The sequence below is a fragment of the Lepeophtheirus salmonis genome, chromosome 1 (assembly GCF_016086655.4).
Source record: "Lepeophtheirus salmonis chromosome 1, UVic_Lsal_1.4, whole genome shotgun sequence".
NCBI classification, from domain to species: domain Eukaryota; kingdom Metazoa; phylum Arthropoda; class Copepoda; order Siphonostomatoida; family Caligidae; genus Lepeophtheirus; species Lepeophtheirus salmonis.
The window spans coordinates 8664646-8684134 of NC_052131.2; the positions used below are offsets into that span (position 1 = coordinate 8664646).

Genomic DNA, 19489 nt, shown 5'->3' on the forward strand with positions numbered 1-19489 from the left:
CTCCATTTTATCAATAGTAGAAAAACGCAAACACACCACAAGACGTCGAATTATTTATCCTTGAAGAACAAACTGCCAATTCAAAATGTTTGATATTGTTAAAATACGTTTGGACATGTTTACGAACATTATAAGAAAATTAACTTTTTATCCGAGTAAGGAATTTTCTGATGACAATACTCTTGAGTGCAACATTCCTAGGGGTTATATTTCTAGAACTATGTCGAACAACTTCTTTCAAAATAGATCTAAGCAGTATGAGTAAATAATGCAATTCTTTATAATCTTATTAAGGAAGCCTTGCATTTATATGGTTTTTATTCCCTCTAATGTGCGATAGTCAAAATATTGTAAGCTTGACAAGAATAATAACAGTCCAAGTAATTGTTTTATCAACAAAATCATTTATTCATATCTAAAAAAAAATATACCACGGCCAAAAAAAAAAATAATAACCAGAAATCTGTTGGAACCACTCTTACCGATAGAGTATCAGCCCGTATACATTCCAAATTTTCTTAGTCACTTTGAGATAGTAAGAATGAAAAATTTTCTTCCTTTGACATCTCCGTACTCGACGCACGATATTTTACAACTGAACCGGCCAAGCACAATACTGTCAAATAGTGTTTGTAGTATACACTCACACCTTTATAATACTTTAGCAAATGACCCCATATGACCAATAATGAACAAGATATACTTAGTTTAAAAAAGGGCGGGAAATACGAAATTACCTTATCCCCAAAACTATTATAATATTAAAAAGTCTTCAATTTGTTAACTAATCAAGTCAAGTTTCAAGCATTTACTCAGAGTCCAAGTCCATGAATATTTTTATCAAGTTCGGTCCTAGTTCTCAAAAAAAAATCTAGAGTACTCACAAAAAAAGGCTTCCATTGAAATTATTGATGTGAATTTCGAGTCCAAGTGCGAGACTTAAATTTTGAACTCAAGCCAAGTCTCAAGTATTTGACAGTGTGATCAAGTTCAGTCACAAGTCTTCAAGATATTCACTCAAGTCCAAGTCTATACCTTCGGTAACAATTAATCAGGGAAAATAATGATTTATTTTAATCAAATATCTATTCTAACGCTGAATTGGCTTAACACCCCTGAGAAGTACCCGAGTTTAGATTTGAAAGGAGGTCTAATGAAATAATATATAATCAAAATTGTTCATTTTAGTATTTTTAGCTTTACTTTTAAGTATCTATTACTTATAAATGAGTGCTTAACCTCATAATATTTGCATTAAAAGCAAACGTTAACAACATAGGCCAAGGGAAAATATGCATTTTTAAAAAATAACAATATTGTATTTCACATTTAAATCATTATGGAAAATGTAAAGTAATTCATTCAAGACAAAAAATAGTTTGTTGTGTGATAGTAATGCTTGTTGTACAAAAAAAAAATTGCAATACACGTCATCTGTTATTAAATTATAATATTTTCACTTGTATCTCTCTATATGTACATAATAACTAAGAAAGATGTTCAAACTTGTGCCTGCCCCATAGATTTTGTTCTTACTTACTCTATGTTAAGTAATTACATCATTTGGGTATAAAAGAAGACTCTATTATTTACAAAATCATTTAATAAATAAGACATTAGCTACTCCATTATTGTTTATTGAACTATATAAACAAAAATGTTATAGTTTATAGTGTTTCTTAAGTCAGAAGGGAAACTGGGAAAGGATACAAAATCCTTTTATTAAGACTCAAACTGGAGACTTGCAACTCGACTTGAGTCCATAAATACTTCCAACTAGTGCTGTTTCAGTCCTTATTTAAGACTCGACTTGTGCTTGTCAAATGGAGACTTTTTTCATTCCCCTAGAAAATAAAATACTTCATTGAAGAGAATTTGAATTATTGATTTGTATAAACTGATTCTGATGAGTAAAAGTCCTATTTTGGAGAAGACTACTTCTATTTAAGTAGAGTGAATTTTGCATTTGTTTTTGTTGTAACTTATATGATTGTAATTATATTATTTTGTAATCAATTGGTATAATTTTTTATAAATTAAAAAAATCACTCATTGAGGAGACATTTGAAATGTTGTAACAGGCTTACAGGTTTACAACAAGACTGATACTATTTATTGCACAAAAAAAAAACGCATGGGATTTCAGTTACATCTAATAATTAATGGGTGTGCATGTATTTTGATTGCTCCTCATCCGCTCTAACAATTTTGTGCTATGAATCACATAAGTTATTTTCTCATGTAATCATTATTTTAAGTATTATCGACTAGTAAATACTTAATATGATATTTCCTATTTGTATGCCCAATGTGATATATTTGACCATATCAGTATAGATGTCTGTGTGACGTATGTACCAAATTTGGGACCCATTAATTAAATACAGGTTTATGCTAAATATGTGTTAGTTATACAGAATATACTTCATATATGCGAGAAAAATTCAAAAATCTAATTCAAACATAATTTGGGTCATAAAGGGTTAATGAGGAGGGGTAATTCAATCCCCCCCCCTCCTGTTGGGAATTAGGGCATTGAAATCTCGTATGAAACGCCATCTATGAAGAAAAAAAATCAATTATAATTTCTTTAAAAAATATCATATATTCACATAGATTAAAAAGTCATTCAATTTCTAAGCAAAATTCAAGGACTGAATAGTTTGATTGATATTCTGAAATGGGAGGGGAAAAAATAAAGAAAATGATGACATATTATGGGTAATGGAGGATTAAATTGTTTCTGAAATTGTAAAGAAGAGCAGAAACACTAACAACAAGGATTTTTTAATTATCAAAAAGCAATAGCTACAAAATTTACTTTACAATTGCATGATAAAACGCAGATTAGAATTGTAAAATTTTTTGCCTACTTTTCTTACAGATTTTGACGAGTAAAATTGTTACATTGAAATAAAAATTTTTAGAACTATTGTTATCAGTTTTTCATTGTTTATCAAGTATGAATTATTGATTATTTTGTAATTAGTTTATAGTTACAAGCTTGTCTCAAAATTAGAAAAAGACACCTTGAGTAGAACTTTGAAATATTGTAACGCTCAGTACAAAGAAGTCAGTTGGAACCAGAGCTACAATTGTCTCTATATACTTGATTCTATATTTATAAATAATAATTGTATTATGTTAAACATAAGGTAAAAATAAATCACTCGCAATACTTAATCATTTAGTTTCATAGTATTTAAGAGAGAAGAAGCTTAGGGTTATAATACATATACTAATTTTGTGTGGATATATTCATTTTGGTATAGCAACATATATCAAAGCCTCCAGTAGAAATAGCCCCCTAAAAAGGACACAAAAATAGTGATGTTAAAAAAATGCCTGGAATAAATATTCATGTCTCAACTGTTGCTTTTTTTAAATTGATATCGTTAGAGTAGTGTCTCTCAAACTTTCTCAACTCTATCTAAAGGTGTCTACACCCCTTCAGATAGCTTTTGAGCATATTAACAAAGGGAAATTTCAATTATTAACTTTTTATGAAAATATTTTCTTTCTAAAAAATATGCCCATATGTTAGGCCTCTGGAGCTGCACCTCATCCCCCTTATAGTGCACAATTCAAAGCTTAGCCCTACCATAAGTAATATAAATTATATATATAAATTCTATCATTTTATAGGTTCATTATTTAATTTAATTTATCTACTTAAAATCGTAGCTGTCATGATTAAATAGTCGTGGTTATGAAATCAGTAACTACTAAAAAATTCATTATGATTTAAGGCTTGATTTTAAAGGAAAAAATATTTTTTTTCCCCAAGTTCTAATAATATTTTATGTACTTGAAAGCAGTTAAATACATTTCTGAGAAAGGATATTTCAGGAGAGTCCTTTTCGAAATAGTATGAAATTCGTTCCGTACAAAAAATATATTTTTTTTTGGAAACCGTGTGAAGATATTAAAATATTATTTTTTTTTTTTTTTTGAAAAAATTTGTCCTCTTAAAAATCCTTTTGAGACACTAGTAGTAACCCAATGCTTTGTTTGAGTATTAATGATGGAAAATTGATTTGTTCGAAAACTGAAAATGCTGGTCGGGAATCTATTACATGATTACTTAAATTTGTTAATCAATACCAAAATATAATGTAGGGTAAATTAGAATATAGTTTTATAACTTTGTTCGACTTCAGAGATTTTGGACATTAATTTTTTTTTTGTCACTTACACAAATTGTTTAACTTGACAATTGTGCAAGAAGCAAAGTTTTACTATATAAGAAAAAAACTGGGTGTAGTCTATAGAAAAATAACTCTCTTGAAATTTTTCAGAGATGAACTTACAATATAAATTGATTTTTTCAGTAAATGAGGCTTTTAATAATATATTATTTGTATTAACGTAATCAATGAATATTTATCTTACCCGCATATTTAGTAAATCATATTACAAAAATACTATCAAACAACAAATATAAATTTTATTTTTTAAAGAATAAAAAGTATCAAAGCGAAATACAAATATCATCCTTTTTTTCTTTTTTTTGTTGAAATGATTTTCATTACGTTTTACAAGTATATTAGTGTTTTTGATAATAGTATATCTTAATTTTCAAATAATGAAGAACAAAATATTTTATTGGCAAATAAGGATATTTGCTCTCCCAAATATCATTATATCGTCCTCCTTAGATGATGGACTAAGAAGCTGTGTACAAAGATATATAGAAAAGAATTGTTGTATTTTTTTTTTTTTAATATACAAAGTATACATTTTTACCTTATATTGACACGCCCCGTAACTTTTTGACAATTATACAATCCTCTCACAATATAACGAGAAAGATTTAAAATGAGAACGAAAGCCAATTTTTGACCTAAGTAAAATACACAGACAAAAAAGCGTGGGTGTGAGTGGGTGTACCTATATAAGTTCATCGAGTTGACCCGAAACCCCATCAGTATCTTTTATCATCTTCGACAAAAGGTTTGTCCTACTATTTTCTCCGAAAGTACTGACAATATTTGTATACTTTTAAAGATTGACTTGAAGTTTACACCATGCCTGGCCATATAAAGTTAGGAAAATCCAATGAACCGGATCCGGATCCAGCGCCCTTCCTCATCGTTTCAATGGAAATGAAGCGTGAGGATATGCTCAAACCCTATGACTCTAAGAAGTCGGTTTGGGTACCAGATGGACAAGGTGGATTTAGAGAGGGTTTACTTGATAGTGTCGATGGAGGAAAGTCCAATGTTATGTGTGGGCATGAAGTAAGTATATTTTGAAGAAGAGCCATTTAAAATTGTTAGTGTGAACACTGAAGCAAAATATTTTGTTCATTTTAATTTATAGAATAATTTGTAAACCATCAAAATGGACCAACTTTCAAAATTAATCGAGTTTATTAATTTAAAGATGAGTTTTGCTCTTATGAAATTTCCGTAAAGGCAATTTTAATTTTCTAATATCATAATAGAACCAATTAAATCGGTTTATTATAGACAGTTTAAAATTTTGATACTTGGCGAAAGATGCCAATTTTACCCCATGTTTTCCACTAAAATCCAAATCAGCGTGGTATGTTTGTATTTATAACACTAAACGAAATTGAAAGTATTTTAAGTGATTCTCTCTAAATTAATTTATTGTTGTAATTTCTAATTTTCATGATTTTGAAACAATTTTTGATCATTCATACTTATAAGCCTTGTATGAGATTATATGCAAGACTTCAATGGTAATCAACAAAATAAAACAAATTTTTGTTATACATAAACAACAATGAACTATTCACAATTACCAAATTTATATTCAAATAAAGAAAGTTATAGAATGGCAGAAATGACCTTGCTCGAACTTTTGTAAGATTATATTATTATTAGATTTTTAAGGGTAAATTTGAATTAAAAAAAACCATTTCTGGATTATTCCTTTATTGTTTATTTTCCACGAAAAAGTTGGTATCCGTTCTATTTCAAAAAAACTAAGCACTCTTGTATATTTTTGAATTGATGGCTCAACACAGCGTTGATGTTCTCTAGTTTTTATTTGTATTTTTGAGTGATTTCAAATTATATATGAATTTAATAAACAATTTTAATCTAATATTCACTTAATTCTTGTATAGAAAAAAGTGTTCAAAAATGAAGATGTTGGACAAGTCAATCCTCCAAAATTCGAAAAATGTGAGGACATGGCTAATTTGACATATTTGAATGATGCTTCCGTCTTTAATAACTTGAAAACCAGATTTCAGGCGAAACTTATCTACACCTATTCTGGATTGTTTTGCGTTGTTGTCAATCCTTACAAAAGGTACCCCATTTACACACCACGGGTAGTAAAAATGTACTTGGGTAAGAGAAGGAATGAGGTGCCACCTCATTTATGGGCTATTACCGAAACTGCTTATCGTAACATGCTTCAAAACAGCAAAAATCAATCTATGCTAATCACTGGGGAGTCTGGAGCTGGAAAAACTGAAAACACCAAGAAAGTAATTTCCTATCTTGCTATGGTTGCTTCTTCTGGAAAGAAGGCCGCCAAGAAAGTATCTCTTGAAGACCAAATTGTTGCCACAAATCCCATTTTGGAATCTTATGGAAACGCCAAAACATCAAGAAATGACAACTCTTCTCGATTTGGTAAATTTATTAGAATTCATTTCACCACTTCTGGTAAATTGGCGGGTTGTGATATTGAGTCTTATCTCCTTGAGAAGTCTCGTATTACACAACAACAGGCAGTTGAGCGATCCTATCACATATTTTATCAACTTCTTCAACCATTTGTTCCTAATATGAGGGAAAAATGTTGCTTGGGTGAAGATATCTATGACTACAGCTATGTATCTCAAGGTAAAGTTAAAGTAGAGTCGATTGATGATAACGAAGAGTTGGAGTATACGTTCTCTGCCTTTGATATAATTGGTTTTAGTGAGCGTGAAACATGGGAATGTTTCATGCTTACAGCAGCTGTTATGTCTATGGGTGAAATGAAATTCAAGCAAAAAGGAAGAGATGACCAAGCTGAACCTGATGATTTGACATTCGCCAATAAAGTCGCTGATCTAATGGGTGTTAACTCTGATGAAATGATGAAGGCATTCTGTAAGCCAAAGATTAAGGTTGGTACGGAATGGGTCACAAAAGGACAAACTTGCGACCAGGCCAACAATGGAGTTGGTGGTATTGCTAGGAGTATTTATGACAGAATATTTAAGTGGCTCATCATCAAATGTAATGACACTCTAATTGATACCACTATGAAAAAATCAAACTTTGTTGCTGTATTGGATATTGCTGGCTTTGAAATTTTCGAATACAATGGTTTTGAACAAATTTCCATCAATTTCGTCAATGAAAAACTCCAACAATTCTTCAATCATCACATGTTTGTTGTTGAACAAGAAGAATACATTTCTGAAGGGATTGACTGGGCTATGGTAGACTTTGGAATGGACTTGGCTGCCGCCATTATTATGTTTGAAAAGCCAATGGGTATTTGGGCCATTTTAGAAGAGGAATCTCTTTTCCCAAAAGCCACTGATAGATCATTTGAAGAGAAGTTAAAGGCTCAGCATCTTGGCAAATCTGCTCCCTTTGCAAAGCCTCAGTCAAAGACAGACAAGAATGCTCATTTTGCAATTATTCACTACGCTGGTATTGTATCATATAACGTAACTGGATGGTTGGAAAAGAATAAGGATCCTGTCAATGACACTGTTGTTGATGTTCTCAAGAGATCTCCTGTGAATGAGCTCCTTGTTGTTCTGTGGAAAGATCATCCAGGGCAAAGCTCACCTCCAGAGGAAAAGGGCAAGAAAAAGAAGAAGGGTGGCGGTGGCAAAACAGTATCATCTGTATATTTGGTTCAACTCACGGATTTGATGAACACTCTGCACAGTACTGAGCCTCATTTCATTCGTTGCATCGTTCCCAACACTCACAAAAAACCATTGGAAGTTGAGCCTCCATTGATCATGCATCAATTGACATGTAATGGTGTGCTTGAAGGCATTCGTATTTGTATGAGAGGCTTTCCTAATAGAATGCTATACCCAGACTTTAAATCAAGATATCAAATTTTAGGTGCAGCAGAAATTTCTAGCTCTGGGGACAATAAAACGGGAGTATTTGCATTAATGGATAAAGTTAAATTCGATAGAGAGAAATATAGATTAGGTCATACAAAGGTATTCTTCCGAGCTGGAGCTCTTGCCCAATTAGAAGAAGCGCGTGATGAAATTGTCTTGAAGCTCGTGAGATTTATGCAAGGACAATTTTATGGTTTCCTAAAGAGAGTAGAGTATAAGAAGAAGGCTGACCAAAGAGAATTGTTAAAGGTCATTCAAAGAAATTTCCGAAAGTACCAAACATTGAGAAATTGGGGATGGTTCATTATAATTCAAAAGACACGACCCTTGATTGGTCAGGTGAATATTGAGGAAGAGCTACGTTTGCTTGAAGAAAAAGCAAAAGAAGCATATGGTGCCTATGAAGAACAGCTCAAAACTAAAGAAAAACTTGAGCAGGAAAGTATTAAAATCGCAGAAGAGAAAAAGAAACTATTTGCTCAAATAGAATCCGAGCAGGGTAATTTGTCTCAATATACTGAAAGACAAGCAAAAGCATCTGCTCAAAGGGCTGATCTAGAAGTTCAGCTTCAAGAGGCAGGAGATAGATTGACACTTATGGAGAGAGAGAGACATGACGCCACAGGCAACAAAAAATCTCTGGAACAAGAAAATGTGGTCATCAAGAAGGATATTGAGGATCTTGAGCTCTGTATCCATCGTCTCGAACAAGAAAAGACCAACCGAGACCATGCCATTCGATCATTGAATGATGATATTACCCACCAAGATGAAATCATCAATAGAATGAACAAGGAAAAGAAGCATATGGATGAATACAGTTCCAAATCTTCTGAAGAGCTTCAAACCGCAGAAGACAAAGTCGAGCATCTCAATAAAATTAAATCCAAACTGGAGCAAACATTAGATGAATTAGAGGATTCCTTCGAAAGAGAAAAGAGAGGAAGAGCCGAAATTGAGAAAATGAGAAGGAAGCTTGAAGGTGAACTTAAGGTTAGCCAGGAATCTGTTGCTGATTTGGAAAGAAGCAAAAGGGAAGCTGAAAATACAATTGGACGAAGAGAAAAGGAAATTTCTGCACTTAACAACAAACTTGAAGAGGATCAATGTGGTGTTGGAAAACATCAAAAGCACATCAAAGAAACTCAATGCCGAGTTGAGGAGATGGAAGAGGAGTTGGAAGCTGAGAGACAAGCAAGAGCAAAAGCTGAGAGACAAAGAGGTGATATGGCAAGAGAACTTGAAGAGCTTAGTGAACGCTTGATTGAAGCAGGTGGTGCAACTTCTGCACAAATTGAATTAAACAAAAAGAGAGAATCTGAAGTCAGCAAAATGCGAAAAGACTTGGAAGAGATTCATATCCAACAAGAAGCAACCATGCAAAATTTAAAAAGAAAACATCAAGATGCAGTCTCAGAAATGTCCGAACAAATAGATCAGCTTAATAAAATGAAATCCAAAATTGACAAGGACAAGTACCACATTCATAGTGAAATTGGGGATGTTCGTGCAGCTGGTGATGAAATCAGCAGATCAAAGGCTGCGGCAGAGAAATCTAACAAATCCTTACTTGCTCAATTGAATGAACTTAATAAAAAGGTAGAAGATTCCAAATTAACTGTTGGTGACTATGAAAATAGTAAAAGAAGAATTGGTGCTGAAAACTCGGATCTTCTCCGTCAACTTCAAGAACTCGAAAATAATGCTTCCATGCTTGCTAAGTACAAAATACAAATGGCTAGCCAATTAGAAGAGGCTAAGCGAGTTGCTGACGACGAGTGTAAGGATCGTCAATTATTATTTAGCAAATATAGAAATTTGGAGCATGAATTAGATGGTACTAGATATCAACTTGAAGAGGAAGCTAGTAGTAAAGCTGAGCTTCAAAGACAATTCACTAAAGCCTCCCACGAAGCTGATATGTGGAAGTCCAAATTTGAAAAGGAGGGATTAGCCAAAGCTGAAGAGCTTGAAATGTCAAAAATGAAATTACAGGCTCGTCTTACAGAGTCTCAAGGAACTATTGAGCAACTGAATGGTAAATTAGGTCAGCTTGAAAAATCCAAATCAACACTGCAATCTGAATTTGAGGACATGAGTGCTCAAGCGGATCAAGCTCACATTTTGAATAGCTCCATGGAGAAGAAGGCTAGGCAATTTGAAAAGATTGTTGGAGAGTGGAAAGTAAAGGCAGATTCTTTTTCAAGAGAGTTGGACAACTCACAAAAGGAATGCAGAAATGCTTCTTCTGAACTATTTCGGGTAAAAAATGCATACGAAGAAGCAATCATTCAACTTGATGAAGTTAGAAGAGAAAACAAACAACTATCAAATGAAATCAAGGATATTATGGATCAAATTTCTGAAGGAGGACGATCCATTCACGAGATTGATAAAATCAGAAAACGCCTTGAAAGTGAAAAAACGGAACTTCAAGCAGCCTTAGAGGAAGCTGAAGGAGCTTTGGAACAAGAAGAGAACAAAGTTCTTCGGTCGCAGTTGGAATTGAATCAAGTAAGGCAGGAAATTGAACGAAGGATTTGTGAAAAAGAAGAGGAGTTCCAATGTACTCGTAAAAACTTTGGGAAAGCTATAGATCAAATGCAAACAGCTCTTGAAAATGAGACCAAATCTAAAGCTGAAGCCTTAAGAATGAAGAAAAAACTTGAAGCTGATGTTTCTGAATTGGAAACTTCTTTGGAACATGCCAATGCTGCTAATATGGAAACTCAAAAAACAATCAAGAAATATCACCAACAAATTAGAGAGTCTCAACTTCGATTGGAGGATGAACAACAAGCCAAAGAGATGGCCAGAGATGAATTCTTAGCTGCTGACAGAAAGGCTCATGCCCATCAAAATGCATTGGAAGAAGCTCGAACATTACTTGAGCAAGCTGATCGCGTTAGGAGAATGACTGAGCAAGACTTATCTGACACAAATGAACAATTATCTGAGCTTACCTGTCAAAATCAAGCTATTGCAGGAGCACAAAGAAAACTAGGAGCCGAAATTCAAACATTGAATGTAAGTTCATATGAATTTAAATTTTCCTGCATATCTAAATATTTATATACGTTTCTAATATATTATGTTAGGCTGAATTAGATGAAATGAGTGCAGAAGCCCGCATGTCGGACGATAAGGCACAGAAAGCAATGATCGATGCAGCAAAGTTAGCTGATGAGCTCCGTAGAGAACAGGAAATTGCTCAATTGCACGAAAGAGACTGTAAAGTCCTAGAGTGCCAAGCTAAGGATCTTCAAGCCAGAGTAGATGAAACTGAGGCAAATATGCTAAAGTCTGGTAGGAAAGCAATGAACAAAATGGAAACTCGTATCCGTGAATTGGAATCAGAACTCGATTCTGAACAAAGAAGACTTGCTGACTCCTATAAGAATTTAAGAAAATCTGAACGTCACATTAAGGAACTCACTTATGCCACGGATGAAGACAGAAAGAACCATGAACGTATGCAAGGCCTCATTGATCAACTTCAAAGTAAGATCCGCTCCTACAAGAAGCAAATTGAAGAAGCTGAAGAAATTGCTGCCATTAATTTAGCCAAATTTCGTCAAACCCAGTCTAACTTGGCGGAATCTGAGGAAAGAGCTGACTTAAATGAAGCTGCATTTGCAAAGTACAAGGCTAGAGAAAGAGCATCCTCCATGGCTCCTCTCTAAAATTCACTTAATCATCCTATAGAATACTGATCCCATCCCCCTACTTTGTACCCAACATACATAATTATTAATTATGTATGGAATTGAATAATAAAAATTTGAAATACAATTTAGTTCAAGCATTATATATACTGCATATTTTTTTAATTTCATATTCAAAAAGAGAGTAAAAAATATATCATTATTATTCTTAAGCTGATATACCTTGTTCAAAAAGACTTGGAATGTTTTTTAAAATGAAAATGTAAGAAGGTTCCTTGTTGTTGTTTTTTTTTGTTAATATTTCAAACTCCTCTCATGCAACTTCTGGTGTTGATTTGTTTGGAGGACCACTTCGAGGTTTGCCTTTTATGTTCACTCCAGCTTCTGTCGTTTCCTGACTTCCAGAGCCGTGTACTATATGACGTTGAACATGCTCCTGATGTTAGTGTGACTGGAGCAGACTAGAAAATCTCCTTTATTTTAGCTTCCATTTTCCATTCTTGGAACACCTAGTGTAGGTACGACAAAATCCATACAATTACATTTATTGTAACTTTACCTTGATGTCTTTGTATTGTACGCTCTTTATATATCGACACTTGTCACAAACATGTATTACCATCTTAGACATTGATATGATGAGCTCAAACTACTTTTAATGAAGCAGTGAGCATAAAATTATATAAACAGTATAATTCATATTCAACTAATCTCAAGTCTTTTATTTTGTCTCCTTCATTTTTGTTCAATAAAGATGTCACTATGAAGAGTACATATATTTGCCCAAACGAATTAGAAATGTAAGATCAAATATTTTTTATAATTTTTAGGATTTTCCTAAAAATAATATATGTAAGTCTGCTCAAATGGCTCCACAAATGGTTCTGGTAACATGGTAGCCTTTAAATAACATTTTTTAGCTATACAACCTGAGGGCCAGGGTGTATTTTGATATTAGAAGGGTTTTTTGATGCTCAGGGAAGCGGCGGTGGAAGAATTTAACCTGCCTCTGGGATTACCAAATTATATACAATCCGTGGGCTGGAGTGTAGTATAAATAAAATATTAGAAGGTTTCTTGGTGCCAAGAAATGTGGCGGCGGTAAAGTTTAAACTGTATTTTGGCCCAGTACTTCACCTGTACAACTTGAGAGGATGAGTGTATTTTGGGATATTATATATACTCAGGGAAGCGGATGCAAGACTGCATGTTCGGAGTCAGAACCAGAATAAAGAACTAATTCCGGATCGTACGAAAGAAGAGTGCCCATTTACTCATACACATAAACAAACATGAGAATAATTCTTAAAATTTTAAAGTCTTTATTATTTCTTTTATATTAAGTAGAAGAGTTCATAATTAATTTTAATTTCTGAATGTCCCGGGCTTCGCCGGGCAAACCTACTCAAGTATTTATTATTTGTAAATGCAAATTCAAAATTGTTTTGGGCAAAAAAAAAAATAATGAAATAAGAATACCCTTTTAAATTATTTATGCTGCGCCCCCAAACTACATACTTCCACGCCATCTTGTGTAGGATTTTTTTTAAAAGTTTAATTATGCCCAAGTCGCGCTCAATGGAGAGCAGGTCAAAGCCACACTCAAAATTCTTGAGCGAGAGTGCGTTCATTGCTTTAATTAACGAGCGAGAGCGTGAGCACGCTCATCATTTTAGAAGAGTGATAAAATAGCTTGAATTTTCACTCATATATATAAGTTTGTATTACTTTTTCTGTTTCTACCTTTTATGGGATGACATCAAAAAAGTTGAGACACAAATAATAATTTTAAAGATTGTACAAATAGACGGTTGAATTTATTTCACAAGATAACCTTGTAATTTGATTCTGAGTAATTTCATTGCATGACAATATTATCGTGTGCATTTTCGTTGCATTTTATATTATATTCGGACAATAAAACTATTGAACGATGAAGAAACATGCCAGGATGGAACCATTTTAATCTATCATATACTCTGGTTCACAGGTTGTTTAGGGGAACTTCTAGTCTCCAAGGCAAGTTGAATTTATCCACTGCCACTTCCCTGAGCATCAAAATACCCTTATAATATCCCAAATACACTCCAGTCTACAGGTTGTACAGGTGAAGTGTTGGGCCCCCATGCAGTTTAAACTCCACCGCCGCGTTTCTAAGCACCCTTCTAACATCTTATAATATACTCTGGCCCACAGGTTGTGTAGGGGAACTTCTAATCTCCTAGGCAAGTTGAATTATTCGGCTGCCACTTCCTTCAGTATCAAGGTACCCTTCTAAACCCCAAAATAAACCCGACCCAAATGTTATACAGGTGAAGTGTTGGGCCCCATGCAGTTTAAACTCCGCCACCGCCACGTTTCTAAGCATCAAGGAACCCCTCTAATATTATATAATACACCACGGTCCAAGGGTTGTCCATGCCAAATCCCGTTTGATATGTTCATGCTGAATGTTTTTATAAAAACGTTAAGAAAACTATGTAAACTCTTTGGTAGTCCTACATAAAAACATTGATAAATGATAACAATTTTTAAACATAGGAGTGAGTTCAGAGTCTTACAGTGCAATACTTTGGATTAATATAAATATAGACTGGCCTATGGCCATAATGATTACAGACACAAAAACGGGCGTGCATTTATTCGAGCAACATTTATTTCAGCCAGGGTTATCTTAGCAACATTCATTTGAGCGATATTTTGTTAAAGTAAATATTATGAAATAAATTACGTCATTATTAGACATCATCACTCATATCACCCAACACAGCTCAAAATCAAATTAGAGAAGTCTGGAAGGAACAATTGAGGTTCTTATCGGATTTCGTCTCAACTCCGTAAGCTTAATTGGAGGGATGAATTTACAAAACATATTGAGTGGGATTCAAACACTTCGATCTATGGGTCCTCTTGGATTCTGCGATCATTTTTGATGTCTAATGTTATGACAATAAACCTTCGATTCATGAGCCATTTTTGAATTGATTCAATATAATATGTATTTTGTTCTTTTTTGAAGAAGGCTTACCGGAAGTTGGGACGGATCTTTTTGGTTGTCTTTCATCCCTCTAATAGCTTCATTGATCTAAAAAATCTTAAAGGACAAAATAAACTATAGATAGTCTCTATCATTGATGTCAAATGTATAAATTTTTGGGTTCTTCTCATTAAGAATATGGATCAGAAACCTGTAAAGGACCTAGATGGAATTATTCAAGATGACTATATATAAAGGTGAGGCAGCAAGGAAATTCTATGCTTGTGTTTTTTTTTCATTATCTAGAGACCAAGGAAAATTTATTGACGTGACAATTGAGACACATAGCACTCAGTCTTATATAATTCTAAAGAATAATTTTAAAATCCAGGCTTAATTCATTGTAAAACAACACGAATTAAGTTAGTAAATATAATTAAAATTCATGTACAGTACAAAATGGTAAACATAGGCCCATGCCAAAAAGTATAAAAGCAAAAATATTTAACTCATATTGATATTAATATCTATAAAAGTAATCCTTTCTAATACTTATTTTGATTGTTATGAAACTTGACGATATCCTTGCTTGATACTTTATAGAATAATAAAATCAATTTATGAACTAATTATTTAAAAAGACTAACATTAATTTGCATATTAATAATAATGAACTATCTGTATGTAAGCTTATATTAATATGCTTTATGTATGTTATCAAATTTGCATTTTTATTACATAATATATGATTGGTGAATAAAAGAATAGCAATACATAAGTAAAAATTATAGCATACATTTTTTAAGAAAATACATACATGAATAATAAATATTTATTTGTTAATTGACCAACCTGTTTAAGTTTTCTTAGATTAGTACTTGCGTTCTTTAGTTTGAGGTTTTTATTAAGGTCATTAATCTAATTCTTGTTCTAGTTTTCACAAAGGATATGATGACTTCTTTAGGTCAGTTAGGATATAATTCAGTTGGATGATTATGCAGCCTAATGCTCCGTAAGATAAGGACAGTGGTTACATCCTCTTTTAAGTATCCTCGAATGGTTTTCTTGTAAAAAAAACAAGTAATTCTTCTTACTTGGATTTTGGAGTGGGCCTTTTCTAGAGTACAAAACCAAGTGCAAGTTACTAAACTCAAAGAAGTTAAAAAAACAAACATGATTATTATATTTATTTGTTCTTGTTACATTAATAATATTTTATTTAAAATTGGTAGACTGGTTATAGTCGCTTCCTTCAGCACATCAAAAAGTAATAATAATGTTTGATGGAGTACGTTCTTTTAGACACATCAACTTAATTGGTAGAAATAAATTTAAATTTAGAAACTTAATCAATGAGCCAACAAAATTAAATTATATTTATATATCAATACAGTATTAGTTTTAAGATACTCGAGTTTAATAATATAATTTCATAACAATGCCTACTTAGAAAGTTTTGAACTATATTTAATCCTAAAAGTTATTTGCTTCAAGTAATCCTTGTAAATAGTCGGTATTTGAATTCTTTTATGCATCCTTATTACTTAAAAAGCTCACTATATGTCGAGTGGAATGAAAATGAAAGAATGTTTACAATTAATTATTCATAACCACTATGAGTAGTTATGTTACACTTTATCATATATTGACTTGCTCTTTAATACCGGAAGTCAATTCCACACGTGCCAAGGAGTCTCTATCTATTATTTTCTAATTGATGAAGAAGGCTTATCATAATGGATAGACTTCCTATCAAATTATGGTCAATGCAAATTATTAATTACAATACATATGGATTAACTACATTTGGTCTTAGATTGAATGATAGAATTGATGACAACAAGGCTAAAGGGTCAACACAGAATAAGCCTTCTACTTCATTTTTCTAATGTATTTGAGTGAAATCAGACTGTATTCTTCGATCCTCGCTACAGTCCGCTATAGAAAAGTTATCCACTTGAGAAACTGAGACTTAGCTTGTTATGATTTGCTACCACGTGGAAGATCTTCAATGGGTTTGAATGTCTTTAATAGAATAAAAAAATTGTAGAATCAAGTATGTAGCTCATTGAGACAAACACGGGACTCCAAGTCTTTGAAATAAAAGAGCATTGATAGAGTTGTTAGATGATAACCTAACCCAGGAAACAAATGTCCTTCAATTTAATACTGGAAATAAGGATTCCTAATATCCCGAAACCAGAATTACATGAGGATGATGGATGAAATGGATTATTGAATAGAAGTAGACATAGACAGCTAACACAAAAGATTATGTTAGGAACATATCCTAACGTTGTCTTCCTTATTCTTCTCTTTTCACTAGGGGGGCTCACTCCTGCACTCCCTCCCCCCAAAACACACGCTGGTTGCAGGCCTATCTGTAGGAACATGTTCAGCCGAACCTTCCTTACCTTGAGTATCCACTCGTTGCATAGAGTCCTTAACACAAACTATAGACACATTGAGTAAAGTCAAATACTGTAGTAAGTCCCCTTTTTATATGTCCCGAAATAAAACTAGAGTTTAGGATCGACTTCGGTGTAATTCCTGCCAATGTTTTGACTATATACGGAGTAAGATTTGTGTTTACTTCATTTCCAACCCTGTCAGGGCTGCTCACAGCTTATCTAATTAAACGTCATGAAAGTTGAGATGCTCGTCTCCCAAACATTCTTCAAATTATCAAGGTTACTATGTTAATTTTCGGTTTATTTTTTTCTTAACATACAGGTGGATAGCATCTTGAAGATCTTTGGTAATGATCCCAGTGGGGTAAGTCCATTTTTTTTTTTTTTTAATACAAAAATGTGGACTTTCTCAAAAATAAAATTTATTCTTAAGTTTGAACAGAATGAAAATTGTACAAATAACTGAGGGAAGTCTACGTACGTTACAATTTTAATAGGATTACACTAGAGATATGGCAGTCTGGCTATGTAAACAATGTTTAACGCCTAGTGTTGGATGAGTACTTTGATTGCATTTCTAACAGTTCACCCCACTCCCCGTTTCAGTATTTATTCTACTCGTTCCCATCTTTTCTCCCATTATTCAACAATTCTAAGGACCGATTAGTCGGTCATACAGCCCTAGCTATCTTTTATTTTCTCAACACCTAGCTAGAATTGAAAAAAAATAAAATGAATTATAGATAGAAAATATAATACGTGAGTATTATTTGTTCTAGCCAAACAACTTTTACTTTACTCCTCCGGTATCTCGTATCTTGGAAAGAGGTTATGATACTGCTTCAACTGCTGAAATGGCGCAGTTACCATAAAAAAATAACAAGGATAGGTCTTAGGAATTACAAAAAATTTCAGAATCGGTCTGATAAGTTTTTTTAGTTTATTAAAACCGATACAATACTATCCATGTTCCTTTGAGAAACCGAAGTACTTTAAAATTATATTAGAGAAAGCGATGCTTTCTATAGGGCGCTTTACAATTTGGAACTTTTGTCATGGATCGACAACAAGGTCAAAATATAAGACAAAACATCTAGTCTAGAAAATGAACTTACTACTTTTTCAAAAAGTCTTCCAATTAAAAAAAAAAAAGAAGATAAATCTTGACTTTCTCTTTTGATGATATGAATTACAGTCACAATACACAAAAAAAAGCGATATAATAGAATGATGGAAAAATAGTTTTATTTTATTTTGATGCAATAGAAAAACCAAAAATATATTTGGGATGTACTATATTACAATTTAACCTTAACACTAAATAAAGTGTTATAAAATGAGCATTTTTTGACTAAAAGTAATTATATTTTTGTAAATCAAAATCAACCCTAAAACTCACTTTAGATCCCTTAAACTTAGTTTATATCTAACAACAAAAACTTTGAGTGGAAACTGAAGGTTTTTTAAGATGATGCAAAGAAATGTTAATTTTTGTACAAATTTGATGTTCCATAATCGTCCAACATATACAAATTTTAATACAGATCCAAAAATAGATCCGAGGTGACTTTTTTTTTAATGGTAAATTTATTCAGTCATAAAACTGTTTTAGGGGTTAGCAAGACAAATAAAAATTAGTGTTGGATGTTATTCAAAATTATCGATTTTGGTCTCTCCTTTTTAATCACGTACATCAACTCTTTTTTTCCTTTTTACAATCTCTGTTCCTTTGAATGAAATTACAAACTTAACTATTCATTACAACGATGTTCCGAGTTTTAATTATAATTCAAGCTCAATTATAGTTGCATTTTTCATAAAAAATCCAATTTTATTAATTTTTGAAAAAAAAAACCACTCCATTTTTCGTGTTCAAGTAATAATCGAGTCCAATACTTAAAAAACTACTATTAAAATTTGTCAAAATATAATTCTAAATAATTACGTTCACAATTATTTAAAATATTTGTTATTTTTCTTTAAAAACTTTCAAATTAGTTTCTTTACTTCTACAAAATTGAGGTAAATTAAATGGATTTGCTGACTTTTCATATATACATATTAGTAAGGTCAATTTAGTCAACACCCATTACGATAAAGTCAAAATGGAATCAATGCATCTATTATAATTAATTAATAAAAGTGACTCACTTGTTTAATAGTTATTCCAATAATTATTTACTGTAGAGTGCTCTATACAATCATTTTTGTCAACGATTGAAATTTTTTAAATACCATGCCTATCCCATGTCTATGGAAATTTATCTTTGACATTTTGAAATGGGCGAAATCTAAAAAAAATATTCAACATTTAGAAAGCACAAAAGTTAAACAAAATAAATACATTTATATATATAGGAAAGAATATAAT

At 32.4% G+C, this 19489-nt stretch overlaps 1 protein-coding gene across 2 annotated transcripts; it reads left to right on the plus strand.

Moving 5' to 3' along the window:
- Positions 1-4383: 4383 nt before the first annotated feature.
- LOC121116328 (myosin-4) lies at positions 4384-11875 on the plus strand. Of its 2 annotated transcripts, XM_040710570.2 has the most exons (4): positions 4384-4953; positions 5008-5240; positions 6098-11092; positions 11164-11875. In XM_040710570.2, exons 2-4 carry the CDS (start codon positions 5028-5030, stop codon positions 11746-11748), a joined length of 5793 nt encoding a protein of 1930 aa, XP_040566504.1. In that variant the 5' UTR covers positions 4384-4953; positions 5008-5027; the 3' UTR covers positions 11749-11875. The 2 variants fall into 2 exon arrangements, with proteins under 2 accessions (XP_040566504.1, XP_040566496.1); XM_040710562.2 differs by having other exon boundaries at positions 4816-5240.
- Positions 11876-19489: the final 7614 nt, after the last annotated feature.

Bases quoted from the DNA above. Each gene is read 5' to 3' on its own strand.
- LOC121116328 (XM_040710570.2), top strand. From the start codon at position 5,028: ATGCCTGGCCATATAAAGTTAGGAAAATCCAATGAACCGGATCCGGAT. The intron at 5,241-6,097 runs GTAAGTATATTT...ATTCTTGTATAG, and splicing joins ATGTTATGTGTGGGCATGAA to AAAAAAGTGTTCAAAAATGA. The intron at 11,093-11,163 runs GTAAGTTCATAT...ATATTATGTTAG, and splicing joins CCGAAATTCAAACATTGAAT to GCTGAATTAGATGAAATGAG.